General features: G+C 49.8%; 2 protein-coding genes across 4 annotated transcripts in view; one reads left to right on the top strand and one right to left on the bottom strand.

The window, feature by feature from the left end:
- Positions 1 to 17747, bottom strand: part of CCDC40 (coiled-coil domain containing 40) — a 47063-nt gene extending 29316 nt beyond the window's left edge. For 2 of the 3 annotated variants that reach the window (XM_046677541.1, XM_046677543.1), the window contains exons 1-9: positions 17582 to 17747; positions 16670 to 16733; positions 15807 to 16241; positions 11379 to 11523; positions 10241 to 10416; positions 9304 to 9387; positions 9011 to 9230; positions 1527 to 1684; positions 1225 to 1347 (exon numbers count right to left, since the gene is read on the bottom strand). In XM_046677541.1, the coding sequence (XP_046533497.1) occupies positions 1225 to 1347; positions 1527 to 1684; positions 9011 to 9230; positions 9304 to 9387; positions 10241 to 10416; positions 11379 to 11523; positions 15807 to 16241; positions 16670 to 16733; positions 17582 to 17610 (1434 nt within the window). In that variant the 5' untranslated portion in view covers positions 17611 to 17747. Of the gene's footprint in view, positions 1 to 1224; positions 1348 to 1526; positions 1685 to 9010; positions 9231 to 9303; positions 9388 to 10240; positions 10417 to 11378; positions 11524 to 15806; positions 16242 to 16669; positions 16734 to 17581 lie in introns of those variants that run through there. The other variant, XM_046677544.1, reaches the window with a different exon arrangement.
- Positions 17748 to 17955: 208 nt separating this feature from the next.
- The window catches only part of TBC1D16 (TBC1 domain family member 16), a 77294-nt gene continuing 77000 nt past the window's right edge, over positions 17956 to 18249 (top strand). The window contains exon 1 of the mRNA XM_046677545.1: positions 17956 to 18093. The gene's annotated coding sequence lies outside the window, so the exon portion shown is untranslated. The remainder of the gene's footprint in view (positions 18094 to 18249) is intronic.

The raw sequence follows: 18249 nt of genomic DNA, 5'->3' as shown, positions 1-18249 counted from the left end.
CTCAGAAAGGCCTCTCCAACCCACGATTTTACAGACATTTCTCTTATATTTTCTTCGGTACATTTCCCCCATTTAAATACTTGATCTCACCTGGCATTTGTTTTAGTGTGAGGTATGAGGAAAAGATTTAATTTTTTTCCCCAAATGATTAACTCAATGTCCCAACACCACTGCACGCATGATTCACTTGTTCTCCACTAATTTCTAATCTGCTACATTCTTCTATAAATGTCTGCTTGTTTCTGGACTCTCTCACAGGCCCCCACGGCCTGGCGGTCTGTCCCGGATTCCGGTAACACGTTATTTTAGCCTCTAGGGCTCTCTAGTATACTTCCCTATTTGGGAGGGCGATGCTGGGGTGACCCACCACCCCGGTTTGTCCGGGCCTCTCCCGGTCTTAGCATGGAAAGTCCCACGTCTCAGGAAAGCCCTCAGTTCCAGGCAAACTGGGACAGCGGTCCCTTCATGAACCTTTCCTTCCCAAAACAAGTCTTGGCTAGTCCTCTGAATTAAGAATCGCTTTGCTAACTAAAAAATTGTTTTTTTTTTCTGAGATTCCGATTGGAACACATTCTAGACCAGCTGTAGGCACGGGTTGGAGAGACGTGGCAGTTTCCCACACGGACCAGGTGTGTTGTCCACTGGCCCACGCCCTCGCCCTTTCCCTCAGTACAAACTCATGGCTCCCTTCGCGTCGTTCCTGCATGCGGGAACGCAGGCGGTGATTCACAGATTTTTTAAAAAGTCACAGCAACTTTGGTTTCCAGCGTCAGCCACTGAATTTGTGCTGCATTGAGGTTGTTCCCTCCTTTAAGCCACGTGGATGTGGGCACTGCCCAGGAGTGCCAGCTGCCCGCGGGGCTGAGAATGCTAGCAGGTCTCCCGCCCTCAGTGGAACAGGCCCGCTGTGGCTAAAGAACTCGCTAAGGGTCTGCTGAGCGAGCAGAACAGAATGCCCGATTCCTGGGAGGCCTCTCAGCCTATCACTGGCTACGGTAGGAATAAAAATACTGGCCGCCAGTTCTCCGGTACCTTCTGCGTCCCCATCATGGGTCAGCCAGATGCTCTGAGATGCTGATGGAGACGCACAGCTGTGCAGGCAGCCTGCCTGCTAATTGGGGGCTTAGCCATTCATTCAGCAGGCATGTGGGCACTGTCTGGGGGCCGTGTGGTGGGTGCTTAGTGGGTGTTTCTGCAGCCGGGCCCGGCAGATGTCCCTCTTACCTCGCTCACTGCTTTCCTGAGGATCCGAGTGTCCTCGGCCTGGGCACAGTACTGAGCCTCAAACAGGGCGATTTGTTCCTCCAGCTGGTTGGCTCGAGTGGTGAGCTGGTCCACGTGCAGGTCCTGGGTAAAGAAACAACATGCCTGCATCTCAAGGCCGATTCTCCATCAACTCCTGACCGAACCCTCAGGCTGGCCACCGGTGTCTGGGCTGCAGTATTCACACAAGAGGCAAAACTAAGCGCTTTCTGGAAAACCAAAAGTCTAGGCATAGTTAAATGTGGGTCAGATTCCCGGAATACCTGCTTCTTCTTCTCTATCTCGGCCCGCACCCGCTCCACTTCTGACTTCTTCACGACTTGCTTCATCACGAGGATGTCATCGCGCACGTCCTGGTTGATGTTCTGTGTGTAGAAGAGATGCAGAGCCAGGTTCTCCAACTCAGCTTGCAGTGCCGCCACTGGGGGAGAAAGAAGGCTGTTCCATCATCACACACGCCTCTTCGCTTGGCCCGAAACCCCGGGAGAGGCGGGAAACCGCACCCCTCCTGCCTTCATAGGGTGAGACTGGGAAACTGCCTCTAAACTACAAAGACCCAGACTTTGCCATCAAAGACCTTACAGTCTAATTGGAGAGACCAAAATACATGTCATCTACGCCCACAGATTGCAACAAGCTGCTCCATTTCCCACCACATCCTGGAGATCGTCCCTCCATCTAAGGAAACACTGAAATAGTGCCTGGTTCTACGGCCGCCTGTTCATTTTGCAGAGTTCCTACCACTTAGGGGCTAGCAATCCTAGGCAGAGTCCTCAGTCCCCGGGGAGGAATCCAGAGCCTGAAGCTCCCCTGAAGCCCCTTGGACCGAAATGGCTGTGTGGGGGCTGCAGGCCTGAGGACCAACGCTGTCCGTGTGGCCAGCCCTGCGGGGTGGCACTTGCCACTCCCGACTCGGCAGCGGAGAACGGATTTTTGTCCACGCGCTCAGAGGAGACCACACCCTGAGGAACGGATTCCTTCTGACAAAACTCACACGAGACTGATTAATAAAGCTAGAATAATTTATTTAGGGGGCTAGGCCACAGTCAGTCATCGCTCACTTGCGCAGAGCATTCCTTTCTCAGTGGACAGAGCCAAACAGAAAGCGGATTTACAGACCAAAAGGTTGCTGGGGGAACGTGAGTGTTCTTGAGGGAAATACCCTAAACTGGAAAAAAAACAGTTTTGCATCCAAGATGACTGTACAAATTCTAACGCTAGAGAATTGAGATCCTGTGTGGGTGAGAGTTATGGGGGAGGGGAGAGGAGTGGAAGCTGGAAAATGAGGCAGGAGGTTGTGTAGAAAGATGGGTGGCAGGGTGGCCAGGGGTGGGCACTGTGTTTGGAGAGAGGGCCTTCAAGGAGACAATTAGGTTTAACTGCAGTCAGCAGGGGGGGCCTGACCCAGTCTGACCGGTGTCCTGATGAGAAGAGATCAGAACACAGATGTGCACACAGAAGGGCGACCACGTGAGGACGCAGGGAGGAGACGCCACCTACACACCAAGGAGCGAGGCCTCGGGAGGACCCAGCCCTGCCTGCGCCTCGATCTGGGACCTCCAGCCTCCAGAATCGTGAGAAACAAACTTCTCCTGTTGAAGCTGCCAGTCTGCGCCCTTTGCGTGGAGCCCGAGCTGACTGTGCACCTGTCACCCAAGGGTGTGGGAACCCAGCCACACTTCCCCAACAGCACTAAGTTCAGCCCCTCTTTTCTGCTTTGCTGGTTGAGTAACTAAAAGTCACTATCTCAGATATTCTTCTTAATTTGCATTCTGTTAATATTAGCGACATTAAACCTATTTTCACAGTGTTAATGACCAGTGCTCTTTTCCCTTCTCCAATCGCCCGCTCATCATCGGCCAGGCTTCTCCTGGGAGAGTCGTCTTCCACTGATAGGCTTCTAACAGCTCTTTATGGAATACAGACAGGGCGGGCAGAATTGAAAATCGGCTCCCATGACCCTTGCCCCTAGTGTTACTTTTGGGATTATGTTACCTTATAGGGCAAAAGGGAAGTTATCAGGTGGGCCTGACCTAAGCAGGTGAACCCTTTAAAAGCAGAGTTTTCTCTGGCTGGTGGCAAAAGAGGAAGTCAGAGAGATTTAGAGGGTGAATGGGATTCAACAGGGAGGAAATTCTCCATTGCTGGCTTGAAGATGGAGGGGGCCACATGGCAAGGAATGTGGGTGGCCTTCAGGAGCTGAGAGGGGCCCTGGCTGACAGCTGGTGAGGAAGCAAGACCACAGTCCTACAGCTGGAAGGAGATGAATTTTGCCAACAAAATGAATGTGGAAGTGGATTTTCCCAAGATCTTCCCGAGAGAACTCAGTTAACTAACACCTGAGCCCAGCTTTGTGCTGCCCCAAGCAGAGACCCAGTCGGCCACGCCAGACTGCTGACCTACCAAACTGAGCAAGTGTATAAACGGGGGTTGTTTTAGCCCCAACATTTGCGGTAACTTGTTACGCAGCAATGGAAAACTGAAACAGAAGGTATGGACGTTGTCACGGACGTTTCAGGGTTCCCCCCCACCATTTGTGTTTGTCTTTCATCTTTATTAGCCTTCTTGACAGGTAAGTTTTCCTTTTCTCCCCAAAGCCCCAGTGCATGTATATCCGGGTTGTAAGTCCTAGTTCTTCTGCGTGAGCCGCTGCCACAGCATGGCTACTGACAGATGGTGGTGTGGTTCCGTGACCAGGAAGAGAACCCGGGCTGCTGAGGCGATGAGTGCCGAACTTCAACCACTAGGCCGTCAGGGCTGGCTCCTGACAGGCAGGTTTTGTGTTTTTATATGGTCAAATCTATCCAATTCCTCCTCTCTGCCCTCCATACGTCACGTCAGGCTCACAAAGTTCTTCCTCACCCCAAGATCATAAAAAAAAAATCTTACATATTCTTCTATGGCTTCTGTGATTTTCTTAAACCTTTACTGTACCTGGAACTTATTTTTTTGTGTAGTGTGAAATAAGGATCTAAGCATTTATTTCCAGATGGCCAAATGATCAAAAAATATTGAGTGATTTAAAAAATGCTACCTGCCCGTTTATGTAATTTGCAGCAAATAGCTAAATTCCTGAGTGACTTTCCTGGAACTCTCTGCTCTGCTCCATCCATCTGTTTATCCACGTTCCTTCCAGCACCGTGTTGTTTTAATTGCCACAGATTGATACTGTGTTTTGATACTCGATAGGACAATTTCCTTCCTTATCCTTCCTTTTCAAAATTTTCTTGGATAGTCTCATGCATTTAGTCTTCCAAATGAACTTTAAAATCAATTTGTCAAGAATGGAGAGCTTTTTGTGTATTGCTATGGAATAATCGCCAGCATACACTGATAAGTGAAAGAAAGCAGGGAACAGAGCAGTGGGTATAACTTGCAGCTACTTGTGTAAAAAATAGAGAAAAAAATATATATATACACACCCCTTTGTATGTTTCTTTTATATGCAAAAATATCATTAAATGAACGCACAAGAACCAATGATACTGGGTGCCTCTGTGGAGGGTGCTGGGGAAGCCGGAGGCTGGAGACTGCACTCCTGATTTCTTGGATTTTAAATGATTACTTTTTGAAAATGAGTAAGTAAATAACCATGTTAAATAAGTTTAAGTGCACCCAAAACATCCCATTGTGGATTTTAACTGGAATTGCCTGGAACTACTTACTAATTTGGAGAGAAATGACACTTTTATATTGTGTCTTTCCATCAGCAACGTGGGAGCTCCATTTATTTAAACCTGTTTTGGGTCTTTTAGGAAAACTTTATTGTTTTTCTTCAGACAGGGTTACTCACTTCTTGTTAGATTTATTCCTAAGTGTTTTATGATTGTTATAGCCATTATGGATGAGATTTTTTAAAAAATTACAATTCCTAACTGGATATTACTGGCATAGGAAAAAACTATTGACATGGTATTCAGCTACTTTATGGATTTCTTACTGTTTCTATTAGCTTTCTTCATCAGTGACCTTGAATCTTCTAGGCAAACAATCATATCATTGGTAGAGAATGAGAATTTCATCATTTCACATCCAAAATCTATACCTCTTTTATTTTTCCTGTTTTCTCACATTGCTGGAACCTCCAAAACAATGCCACTGTGATGCCAGCAGGCACCCTTGGCTCTCTTGGTTTTAACTGTAACCTCTCCAGTGCTTTCCACTGAGTAAATTTCTCTTGTTAGTTTCTGATCAATACTTACAAAGAACTTTCCTTCTATCCTAGTTTAGGATGGACGATGAGTTTTATCAAACATCCATTCAGCATTTGCCCAGGAAATCTTTTTTTTCTCTCTCTTTCAACTTTTGAATATAATGCATTAAATTATTAGGTTTCTTGGGGCCGGCCCGGTGGTGCATCGGTTAAGATTGCACATTCCGCTTCGGCGGCCCAGGGCTCGCCAGTTCAGATCCCAGGCGTGGACATGGCACTGCTTGGCAAGTGATGCTGTGGCAGGCATCCCACATATAAAGTGGAGGAAGATGGGCACAGATGTTAGCTCAGGGCCAGTCTTCCTCAGCAAAAAGAGGAGGATTGACAGCAGACGTTAACTCAGGACTGATCTTCCTCAAAAAAATAAATAAACAAAATAATACAATAAATAAATTAATAGGTTTCCTGATTTCAAATTATTCCTGAATTCCAGAAGTAAGCCCTTCTTGACTATGAGGTATTTCTTTTCTTTTCTTTTCTTTCTTTCTTTTCTTTTTTTTTTGGTGAGGAAGATTGCTGCTAAGCTGACATCTGTGGCAGTCTTCCTCTATTTTGTATTTGGGACGCCACCACAGTGTGGCTTGATGAGCCATGTGTAGTTCTTCGCTAGGGATCCAAACCCATGAACCCCAGGCCGCTCGAGCAGAGTGCATGAGCCTCACTACTACACCACAGGGCTGGCCCTGGGGTATTTTTCTTTTAATATATTGCCAAACTCAATTTGTTAATGTTTCACTATGATTTCCACACCTCGTAAGTGGGACTGCTTTACAGTTTTCCGTGCTTGTGCGCTGTCAGCCTCTGTGGTAAAGATTGTACTGTAACAAGCCTGGGAGGAATCTCCCCGAGTTTCCACCCCCTGGCAGGTTGAGTAACAAAGAGTGTCTGTCCCTTTCAGGGTTAGCAGGACTCTTCCTTAACACCTTCAAAGACTGGTACTTTTTTAGGGAAAATAGATTTTTGACATTTTAAATTTCTTCAATGATGAAATCAGTACAGTGCATAGCTTTCTGGAAATACAAAATAATTTTTCTGACTTGTCCTCATTCCCAAGGGTTGTTACTTATGTTATATCCTTTTTGTTCTCTGTTGCACATACCAGAAGTTTATTGAAATTACTGGTCATTTCAGAAAATAAGTATTTTTATCAATGAGGTCAACTCATTTTCCATTTTTTATTTTACCAGTTTCTGCTCTTTAACTTTATTAATTTCCTCTTCCTACTTCTTTTGGTTTATTTGCCCTTTTATCGCTTCTTGAACACAATGTTTTATTTTCATTCTTGTTAATGAAAATATGAATAAAGTTCCGAGAGGTCCTGGTTTACCTGAGGCCCTTTGGCGGCACCCGGAAGTCTTCACACGTAGACGCTTTCTGTCATTAATTCCGAAATCGTGTGTAACCTCATGCAGACTGGACTCTTTTTCATCTTTCTCCCTTAAACTCTGGAAGCAGCACTACATTGTCATTTATATTTAAGATCTGTGATTCTCAGCCTGGGCTGCACATTAGAATCACGTGGAAGGCTTAAAAAAAAAAAAAAGAAAGAAAGAAAGAGAGAAAACAGATGATGCCTGGTCCTTCCCAGAATGAATAAACTGGGACTCTGGGCTGGGCGGGGTCGCAGGGGCTTGGCGCTCTCCCTGGGTCCCTGCAAGGGGCAGCGGGTTGAGACCACGACTGACGAGCTGCCCTGGGCTAGTCGGGCTCTCCTCCTGCCGGAATCTGGTTTTGCCCTGCCCATAAGCCAGTAGCATTTGTTCCCATACCTTTGGAATTTAAGCATTTCGCCAGCTGTGTCTCGGCGTGTGTAGTCTTTCTTCCAGCCATCTGGCTTCCGTGAGTCTTTATATCTGAAGATTTGTCTTTCTTGAACTCAGGCAAGTGTTTCCCTCTGCTGTCATTGGTTAATGCCCCTAATCTCCTGGAATTTCCATCTTATGGATATTGGCTTCCCCAGATCTATGGTCCATGTCTTCTATCTCCTTTTCAAAATGTCCATCGCTTTGGGTTTTTGCTCTGAATTCTGGGGAGAATTCCACAAACTGGGTTTTCAGTTCACAAGTTCAATTTTTAGTAGTACTGATTTGTCTATTTAGTGCCCTTTTTTGGGGATGATGATTATTTATTGTAATTCCAAGTATCCATTTTCCTAACACTGCTCTCATCTACTGATGTGCTATTCTCTGAAGCCTCCTACAGAGCATCACCTGGTGCACTCTCACGCACTCCTCTGTTTTTGGAATCAGGCTGGTGTCTGGAGGTGTCTGTTCTGTCTGTCCAGCCCGCCCATCTCCTCTTAGTCTGGAGACGGCCACTGATGACTCACATTTCGATGTGAAGGTTTAGTGACAGCTGGGCCTCCCCTCCCTCCCAGGCGAGCCAGGCGATCGTGGACATTCTCCAGTGGCAAAGCCCGTGTTTCCCCTAAGGGGCAGTGCAGTGGCAGCCCCCGTGGCAGGGCTGGGACCGCCCACTGGGAAAGGAGAACCAGTGCCTTAGATGGAATCCTTGCTTGGCTGAACAGCTTCTGCTCCTGCTCTCTGGTGACCTCCAGAAAGGACACAAAGTCCACGTAGATGTTCGCATCTTTCCAGAAGCCCATTGCACTGAGCCTCTGCTGAGGCGCGCTAGCGGGCACTCACTGCTCGTGTGTGTGTGTGAGGCGTGTGGCCTGTGTCCTCTTTCAGGTTGGTCTAAATTCTGCTGTATCTGCAGGATGGGCTCCTTATTGTTTTGGCGTGAACATCTGTCCTTCTCTTTTTGGTATTTTCTGTTACTTTGGTGGTAATGGGGGAGGGGCGCTTGATAAGCGAGCCCCTAGCCTGGCTCCATCAATCCAGGCCCTCTCCTGCATTTCTCAGGGTCCAAAACGCTTCTTTCCAGCCACAGCCGGGATATCCGTGTGATTCTGTTTTCTTCTCCATTCCTTTAGGTGATTCCCCCCGTTATCACGGTCACGCAGAGCTGATAAAGTTGGAAACGTGAAAAACCATAACGACTAAAAGAAATCCGCAGCAGACGCGGAGCCACTGTTCCCTGTGAACTACAACCCGCGCCCAGTGTGTGTGGGTGTGTCGCTTCAGCAGTAAGAGAGCAGCACGTGTCACAAGCCCACTGTCCCATTTGGTCCAAAGCCACTCGGGCTCCCCTTAATCTGTGCACAGCCCCAGGCCGCCTGACTCCCCGGCCACGGGGCCCCACCCTGCTCCAGGCCTTGTGCTTCGGCCAGGCCTCCCCGATCCGTTCCCACTTGTTTAAAGCCCGCCCCTTCGGCTCTGCCCTCGCCTCCGGACACGCAGCTTTGAGACCTGCGCAGCCGGCCAGGCCCTGCCGCTTTTGACTTTTGTACCCCGACGATGCTCCGTTTCAGCGTTTGCTGCTTTGCCGAATTAGGTTTGTTTTAAGACATGTATGCTTTCCATCCCTAAGTAGCCTGGGAACCCCCCGGGACACGAACACATCTTGCTTTTCTCGAGGCCCCGGACTGCACGCGAAGCCGCTTTACGCTTTTTGCGCACGGAGCCGCCTTACGCTTTTTGCGCTCGTCGTTGGCGGCCGCGCAGGTCTTGGCGTAGAGCGTGCGCACGTCCCGCAGCTCCTCCTCCTTCTGCCGCCTCGCGCACGCGGCGATCGAGTGGCGGTCGTGGGTCTTCTCCAGCTGCATCTGCAGGCGGGCCAGGTGCTGCTGCACCCCGTAGAGATCCACCCCCAGCTCCTGCCGCTGGACTCGGCTTTGCTTGGTGGCCACGCTCTGCACCGGAGAGAGAAACTGGGTCACGGGCTGTGGGCACGCAGCCGGGTGGAAGGCCGGACGGCGAACTCACCAGCTCTTGAAGTTCCAGCTTCAGTTTTCCTATCTGTCGGTTAAGGTAGTTCTTCAGGGCAGCCTGGAATCTTATCATCAGGGGCTAAAAAAAAAAAAGTACCCCGGGTCACTCTCCTGCCCATCCAGGGCTTAGCCTAAGTTGCCACAGCTTTCCCTCGGTGGGCCAGAAATGACTTCCACGCTGGGTGCTGCCCACTTCTGCCCGGATTCTGACTCTGGAATCCACAAATTAAAAGCACTGGAGACCTAGTGCGTATTTTGGCACAAGGGCAGAGTGAGCTGAGCAGTGGTCCCAGTTCAACCCCCAGGGCCGGAGCGGGAGATGAGCGGTGCCTGGGAGGCCAGGAGCAGGGTGAGCGCCCGGCCCCTTTGTCCAGAGCAGCTCCGGGTCCTTCGCACAGCACCCGGGAGCAAGGTGACTTTCCAAATGGGTTCATCTAGTCAAGATTTGCCTTCCCTGCTGGCCAGAGCGGTGGGCGAAGGAACTCACAACCTGGTTGGTACACTCACAGCCAGTGCTCTCAGTGGGGGTGATTTTTGCCCGCACTCAACATCTGGCAACGCCTGGAGACATTTCTGGCTGTCACAGCTAAGGGTGGGGGAGGGGGGACACGGTTGCTACTGGCATCTAGTGCACGGAGGCCAGGGACACTGACCAGTATCCCACGGTGCCCATGACGGCCCCCATCACAAAGAATGTTAGCAGCACTGTGGTTGAGAAACCCTGGCTTTGAGTGTATGAACCTAAAAGAAGAATATGCTTTACAAAGCAGCAGGCCAAGACCGCGCAGATAAACTGTCCAGTGAGCGGGTGAAATGGGGGCACAGCGTCTGAGGGGTGCGGAGTGGGCCATGGAGGCCGAGGGCAGAGCAGGGCCTCTCGGTCACTCCTCCTCTGTGTAGGGCAAAAGCAAAACCTCGGGATAGTTGCTTACGTGGTCTGGGTCCAAAACCACCAGTTGGGATCTGTCCTCTTCGGCCTCGTCACTTCCCTCGGACTCCATTCTCTCCGTGGCCTCTTCCTCTGCCATGCTTAACTGCTGGATCCTGTCCAGGAACGTGGGCGAGGCTCTGTCCCCAGGGTGGGCATCATACTCCTCTGGAGGGACGGCTGGGGGACACAGCGAACATCATTGAGGCGTTAAGAGGTGGTTAATAACGCCCGTCTGGGGGAGTCGTCAGGCAAGGCTGGTTTCCAGCCTCACACAACGTGATGGAAAAGAGGAACGACAAGCGTCCAATGGTTAGGGTTCAGAAGTGCCGCTCACAGCATCTCCTCTTCATGACCACATTTAAAAGAGCAGAGGGAAATCTGTTTTGTAGATCCTTTTTTATACATAGTGAAGAGAAAGGTGGCTTCTTACGGATAGACTAGATTGGTTTTTTTAAAAATGGGGAACAGCTGGTAAGATTGAAAGACATGAAATAGTCGTGAGGGTCTAGTTTCAGCTTGTCTGTCCCTGAGCGGGAGAGGTCCAGTTCTGTTTTTAACTCAGTTCGAGCTGTGCTGGCTTCATGTTGCCTGTGAGTGAGTGACACAGACTCTGTTAGGTGTATCATCCGTGCACATGTATTGCAAAATGAGAAATGTCCCTATCTGCTTTGCCATGTATGGGATACGGAAGCCAGCTAAACTCAGGGCTGTGCCTGGAAAGCCTTTGAAACTCAGCAAACAGACGCCCGTTGCGGTCGGCTCGACGTGTCGCTGAGCTCCTCTCTGAGATCAGGAGGCGGAGAGAAGTGGCAGTCAGAGTCCGTGGGTTGGGGCACCAGCAGGTCTCGGTCAAGGCCTGGTTCTGCCACTTACTCGGATGGGTTACTTAATAACTCTTGGGCTTTATGTAAAATGGAGAACTGTTCCTACCCATCGGTTAGTTTAAGGATTAAATGAGATGAAACAGAGTAAGTGCTCCATAAATGTTATCTATCTCTGTTAATATTATTTTTATCTTTAGGCTCACAGCCAAATAGGAAACGAGGTAACAGGCGGTGAGTGAGTGCTGTCCCTGGCACAGAGGGGATGCGAAGTGGCTCATCTCATGGACAGGACAGCCTCGGCGAGTGCCGTGGTACCTGGCTCCTGGGCAAAGGACCCCTCCTGGGGCGGGAGCAGCTCGTCAAAGTCAGAGGATGCGATGCTGCTCCCTTGGCTCAGTCGGAGGCGGTTTCGCGCCACAAGAGGAGAGACCTTGTGTTGGGAGCTTCCACGGGATCTCCCCTAGAGCAAGAACAACCGGACCTGAGTCAATGAGGGCTTAACCAGGACTGAGAAGTTACTCGAGCTTGATTCGTTACAGTGTTGAAAATTCAACATAATTGTTCAAGCAATAGAAAATCATTTGGATGTAAAGATTATTTGGCTTTTGCAAATGGTCAAAATAGGAAACATCTACCCCCCCGCCCCCACCACCAGGAATCCAGGAGTGGTCTGTGCCTGTCTAGGTCTGCAGCGAAGTGGAAATGCTGAGGCATGGGCCTGTGTTGGACGTGGGTCTCTGTGCTCCCAAATGCTCATCTCCCTGAGGATGGTAATCAACATCTCTGAGCATCCTCTTTCTAAAAGGATGCCAGAAAGCCTCAGCCCGGGGTGAGGGACTCCCAAGAGGGCTGTTTCTTCTCTTCTTTCAAACGTTCCAGTTTGGGGACGTTTTGATAAGCAAATATTTTCCCTTGATAAAAACGCCTGGCTCCATTTTAGCTTTAAAAGAGACTTTTGCAATTATTATTGTTGACAATGATTATTGCTGATGATGAACTGGTGAATATTAGTAACAAGGGACAATGACCCTGCACAATGACCCTGAGAGGCAGCTGCTAGTCATTTCTGGCATCTGTAGGGGAAGCGCCGCACAGAGGCTAAAGACGCTGCCTAAGGTTCGCACAGCTGGCTAACGGCAGGTTCAAAGTCGGGCTGTTTCAATCCCCACCTCATGCTCTTTCTAACGCTACTTCCTCAGATGATGCTGACTCTGTAAATGGTTTCTGAGACATCCAGAACCATAATGACGTGAATAGGGGCCCAGAGGCAAAAGTCCACCTCCGAGGGGTCCCAGGAAGGGCTTCTCGTAACGAGAAGGCGCTGAGGCGTCTGTACAGCCGCTGGACGCAGCAGCCCCCACCCCACGATTCCTATTTCTCCTGAAGACTGGGCAGCAGCTGGGAGGGAGGGAAATAGGGTTTGTCTCTGCCCTTGTGGTTGGCAAATTTGGAAACTGTTTCCCAGTAAATTTTCTAGAAACTAGACCCAAGGAAGGACACGGTGCTTATAGCTCAACAAGTGGCCTACCCTTGAGAGCTCCTGGTTATCTTGCAAGGTGAGAAACTGTTCATTCTGTTGTTGCTGTTGAATTCTTAAAAGTGGTTTTGGTCATGTATTTGTCATTGTAATCATACAGCTTAATTAGGGCTCATCGAATGTCAGAGCATGTTACTCTCCAGTTATTAACCCTTTTAGTTTCACGGGGCGAGGACAGATCATTGCTTTGTGGTTCAGAACGGTGGCTTCAGAGCAAGAGGGACCTGCCATCACAGCCGCATGACTCTGGGCAAGGAGGTCCCTTCCCCCCTCAGTTTCCTCATCTGTCAGCAGGGACCATAATAGTCCCCACCTCACAGGGTTGTTGTCAGGATTCCCTGAGACAATACCCCTCAAAGCACAGAAGTGTCCAGCCCAGAGTTGATGATGGAGAAATGGAATGTGTTCTCTTCTGACCCCGCCCTGCCCCTTGCTTGCCTTCCAGAACAGTTCAAACCTAAAGCCGGCAGGTGGGGCTGGCCTAATGCGGGGGGATGAGGAGGGCGGGCTCCAGGGCTGTCCCCGTGGGGGCTCATCACAGCACAGGCGTCAGGGCCAGGCTTGCTGAGGAGAGGTCCCCGCAGAGGACTGCCTGGCGCAGAGAGTCAGAGTCCAGGCATCTGGGGGCTGGCCTGGGTGGGGCTGGCCCAACAGGGTGACGAGGGTGTCCACAGTCAGGGTGGCCCAGTGTGGGGTGTCCAAGCCCAGGCAGGGTGAGGAGGGTCGGCCTCGGGATGGGGAAGTGCAGTGAAGGGCACATCCGGGGGCTGATCAAATTAATAAGTCTGTCAAGGAGAGCAGGGACTCGGCTCACTGTTGGAAAAAGGAGTTACAAACACGGAAGGGGCCAGAACTAGGAGGAGGCCCTTGAGTGGTGGATTTGTGTTAGAGAGGTGTTGGTGTGAGCTATGTATGTGTCTGTGTGTGGTGTATGTGCGTATGGGGGGTGTGTGTGTGATGTGTGTGCATATGGTGTGGTGTGTGGGCTGTGTGTGCATAATACTGAGAAGGCTTGGGGACAGTGACATCCCGGTGGCAGTGAGAATACCTAAGCACCCAAATCTTGACTTCTAAATTCTATTTTCCATGAAAAGAAATGGGGATCCCAGAGGAATGTCTGACTCTAAGGCTAGGGCCGTCTCTGCCAGAGACCAAGAAAGCGCTCGAAGGATGACAGCAGTTAAAAAAGAAGAAGAATGTGGGCGTGTGAGAAGGACACGAAGGCCAATTTAAATGGGCTCTCACTGGCCAAATTGGGGACAATTTGAGCATCAATAGAAATACTGATAGCAGTCGGTTATAACCCAGCAAATGAAATGGGGAACGGTGAGTCCGTGCAGATATAAATACGTAATTGAACACATTGAAAGTTCTCTGAGGGATGGGAGGTTTACGTAGTTTCAAAGTATCTCCCCATGTTTATCTCAGAATGCGGTTGTTTTAACATCTGAAAATCAGTTAATGTAACCACCCAATTAATAAACTAAAAAAGAAAAAACATGCCATCATCTAATAGACACAGAACAATCTTTTGACAAAATCCAGCATCCTTTCATGAGAAAAAGAAGTACTCAACCAACAAGGGTAGAAGGGAACTTCCTCCACCTGACACAGGGCATCTCTAAAACCCCACAGCTGCCATCACCCTCAGAGTGAGAGGCTGAGAGCTGTCCCCCGAGACCAGAACAAGACAAGGATGCCCGCTCTCGCCACTTCTATTCAACGTAGTGCTGGAGCTTCTAGCCAGTGAAGTGAGGCAAGGAAGAGAAACAAGAGGCATCCAGATGGGAAAGGGAGAAGTTAAACTGCTTTTCCTTGCAGACAACATGATCACCTTTGTGAAAAAGCCTATGGATTCTACAAAAACAGCTACTGCACCTAACGAGGGCATTTAGCGATGCTGCGGAATATAAGATCAATGTACAGCAATCAACTGCATTTCTATGTACTAGCAACAAACTATTGGAAACCATTTACCGTGGCATCAAAAAATGCAAAATGGTTAGGGATAAATCTGACAAAAGTCGTGCAATACCCGTATGCATTGCTGAGAGAAAGAAGTTCTAAAAAAAGGGTGGTAATCTGTTGTGATGTTTTTTCTCATATGAAATAAATATTCACTTTTGTATCTTAAACAAAAAAACCCTCCTTCCCACACAATTCCTCTTAAATGCAAAGGGGTGAAGGGTAACTTCACGTGCAGCAGGCTGGCACTTTCTGGACAGGTGATCCATGCCCACCTTGTCAGTAATGGGACAAGCCCAATGGTGCACCATCCGATAGGATGCAAGGAGAGCACAGCATCCTTCTGTGACATCCCTGCCAAGGGACCACGACCCAAACTGCACCATGAGGAAACACCTGGCAAAGCCACACTGAGGGACATTCTACAAAATAGTTTGGTCTGTGATCTTTGAAAGCATCAAGGTCATCAAAGTCAAGGAAAGATTAAGACTAAAGAGACGTGACAGCTGAAGGCAACAGGAGATTCTGAACCGGACCTCTGCTGTAAAAGACATTATTGGGACATTTGATGAATGAGGACTGAGGACTGTTTAGTAATATCATGCAATTTCCTGATTTTGATAGTCACGTTGTGGTTGTTTGTGGGAACACGGAAGCGCTGGCAGGCAGTGGTGCAACAGATGGGCAGCGCACTTTTTAATGCTTAAAAAAAAAATAAAAAGTTCTTATCATACTTCACTTTTTCTATAAGTCTGTGCTTGCTTAAAAGTGAACAACGAAAGTTCTATGAATGTGACCATTGTCATTATTATCTAGGACTGCCCTGTCCAGTGTGGTAGTCACTAGCCACAGGTGGTTATATAAATGGAAATAATTAGAATCTTAAAAATTTAAAAATCCAGTTCCCCGTCTGCCTGGCCACATTTCAGGTGCTCTGCAGCCACATGTGACTATGGCTACCGTATTGGACAGATGAAGAGCATTTCCACCCTCATGGGATGTTTTATTGGACAGCACTGCTCCAGAGCGGGGAAACCTGGGTGCCCTGACATGGAATGCTCCCAACCTCTGGAGGGTCTGAAACTCTTGACATTTGGCAATGGATCCAGAGACCTAAGTCTGCTAAGAAATTCTAGTAAGGATTGTGATCTGTGTTTAGAGTGGACCCTGAGTTCCTCACGTAGGCTGACAAACCCCATGGCAGTAAAACACTTGCGTAGCACAGACCTCAGGCCACTCACCCGTTTGCTAACCCTCCGTCGAGAAGCACCCTGGCCCGTTTGCTCAGGTGAACCTAAGACTTGCTCGGATGGCTCTGTGGAGATGACGCTCGCTCCTCTGGATTCTGATGGCTGGGGCGCCTCTCTGTCTTCAAGTCCAGCTTCCCGCCTTGCTCCCTCTTGCTGCGCTTCCACAGGACTGACTCCTGGAGAAGTCACATCTGTAGCACTGGCCTTTCCGTGAGGGAATGTGCCTTCCTCATCCGACTCGAAATCCTCTTCAAATTCGAAATCCTCTTCCGTTTCCACTTCCTCTTCAGTTTCGACTTCCTCATTGGTTTCGACTTCCCCTTCCATTTCCATTTCTCCATCATTTGCGATTTCCCCCTCAGAATGCTCTGTAGCACCAACAGCTTCCTCATTTTTCTGGTCACTGCTCTTCTCTATTGGTGGTACCTGTAGTCGTGTGGCAGGAAAAAAAATCAGGAAACAAAGTCTAGAGGTTCTTGTGAGGTTTTATTCTTCATGGTGTAATCATATGGCTGTTTCCGGCTACATCTGCACATTTCTGAACATCACTAAGAGATTATGTTTCATGCTTTATCTACTCTCTGTCTTTTGGTAATTGTTTTGCATCCTTCACTTGAGGAAATGAGTTTCGAAAAACTCAGCTCAATCTAAGAATAGGATAGCCCTGACGTTTCTGACTAGCTGTCAACACTCTAGAAAGGGGTGGAAGGAAACTGAGTTTCTCTGCAGCTGGATTGAGTCTGTTCCAGCGCAAGGTAACAGGGTCAGCACACAGTCTTCTTGAGCAAGTCCTGACTCTCTTTAATTGCTAGTAAATACAAGCCCAGAATAGTTCACCCCACAGGGACCTTTACCCCGTCGCCTTCATCCTTCTGGTCCTCCACTCCTTCAGAAGCCACGTCTCCTTCCAGGTGAGACCTGGGTGCAGAGAAACAATTTAACAATTTCAAATAATAGCCTTCTTTTTCCTGGCATTGATCACCTCCTGAACGTCTGTATCTATTTATTTACTTGTTAACTATCTGCCTCCCCTCTAGGCTGTCGGCCACAACTTAGTCACGTTTGTCACTAACCACAGTGCCACATCATGCCTATCATGAGAGTGCCACAGAAGAGTTGTTCCATGAATGAATGAATGAAAAATACAATTATTGAAGCATTAAAGGGACAGCACAAGTAGATTATGCCAGAAAAGTCACCTTAAATACACTTGTGTCTGTGACAAAACTGGGGAAAAGAAATAGAAAGTAAGAGAAAATTGCGTAAAAAGGACTTTAAAATAGTTTCTATCCTTTTAAACCAAGCATCAGTGAGCAGAGGGGGGGTGGGGTATCCGCCCTTCCAGGAGGGAGGCGGGGGCTGGGCTGGTCTCTCTCTCACAGCGTCAAGGTGGGACCGCATCCCGCAGACCCCAGCCCTGCAGAGACCCCTGCTCTGGGCTCTGCAGCAGGGAAGGCCAAGCATAGTGGTTGCCATGGTTACTGCGGGGTGAGCCCGTCCCGGGTTTCAGAGAGTGGAGCGCCTGGAGCCAAGGAAGGAGGGAGGGTGCGGGAAAGGACAAAGGGACGGGAGGTGAGAAGGAAGCGGGGGCACGCAGGGGGTGGGTGGGGGGCGGCCTGGGAGAGCAGGAAAGGTCCAGAGAGTGGGGCTGGAAGGGGCAGAGGCAGGAGGAAAGGAGCATGGAGGGGAAGGGGCGCCGAGGAGGCTATGGAAAAGGTCAGGCGTGGGGGCCGCTCCGAGACCCGCGGTCCCCCGGCCTGGCTTACCCGCCCTCCTGGCCACCCGGCTCCGCCATCTCCTGTTGCTAGGCGACGTCGTCAACATCCGGCGAGCGGGGACCAGGCGCAAGGGGGGGGGGGCGGCCTGGGCGCGCGGCCTTTGTGCCGCTTACGTGCACGAGCAACACACAACACCTAAATATGTAAATATAGTAAAGCGTAAATACGTATTTTCTCCATCTCTATCTCCAAGTCCGAGCTCTACCCCGCCTGGCTCAGTTTCTGTAAAGTGACAACCAAGCAAAAGTGTGTTCAGCCGGGCAACTCCGATGCCCCAGGGGACCGCGCCAGGCACCCAGGAACACAGGACAGCTAAGTGCCCCAGGGTGGCAGGCGGAGGTGGGGGCGCGAGGGGCTCCAGAGCCGGCTGCACCTTCGGGGGGTCGGAACCCCCGCCTGGCGCCCGCTCATCCGTCTCCAGACATCGGGTGCTCGGCGCCCCCTCCGCCGGGGTCCTGCCAAGAATCCTTGGCGGAGGAGGGATGCCCAGTGGCCTTCTGGTGGGTGTCGTTCCCTTCCTACCCCAAATACGAAAGATAGAAATGCAGAGGGGGGACGGAGAGGGTGAGCGCGCACGTGGAGTGTCCAGGGCGGAGTCCCGGGGCCAGGGTGCCCGGCGGCGGCGAGGCCGGGAATTGGGGCGGCCGGGGTGGGGG

Source organism: Equus quagga, chromosome 11, assembly GCF_021613505.1.
Source record: "Equus quagga isolate Etosha38 chromosome 11, UCLA_HA_Equagga_1.0, whole genome shotgun sequence".
In the NCBI taxonomy this organism is placed as follows: Eukaryota; Metazoa; Chordata; class Mammalia; order Perissodactyla; family Equidae; genus Equus; species Equus quagga.
The sequence above is the reverse complement of the archived record's forward strand: the minus strand, read 5'-3'. Positions and strand labels throughout refer to the sequence as shown.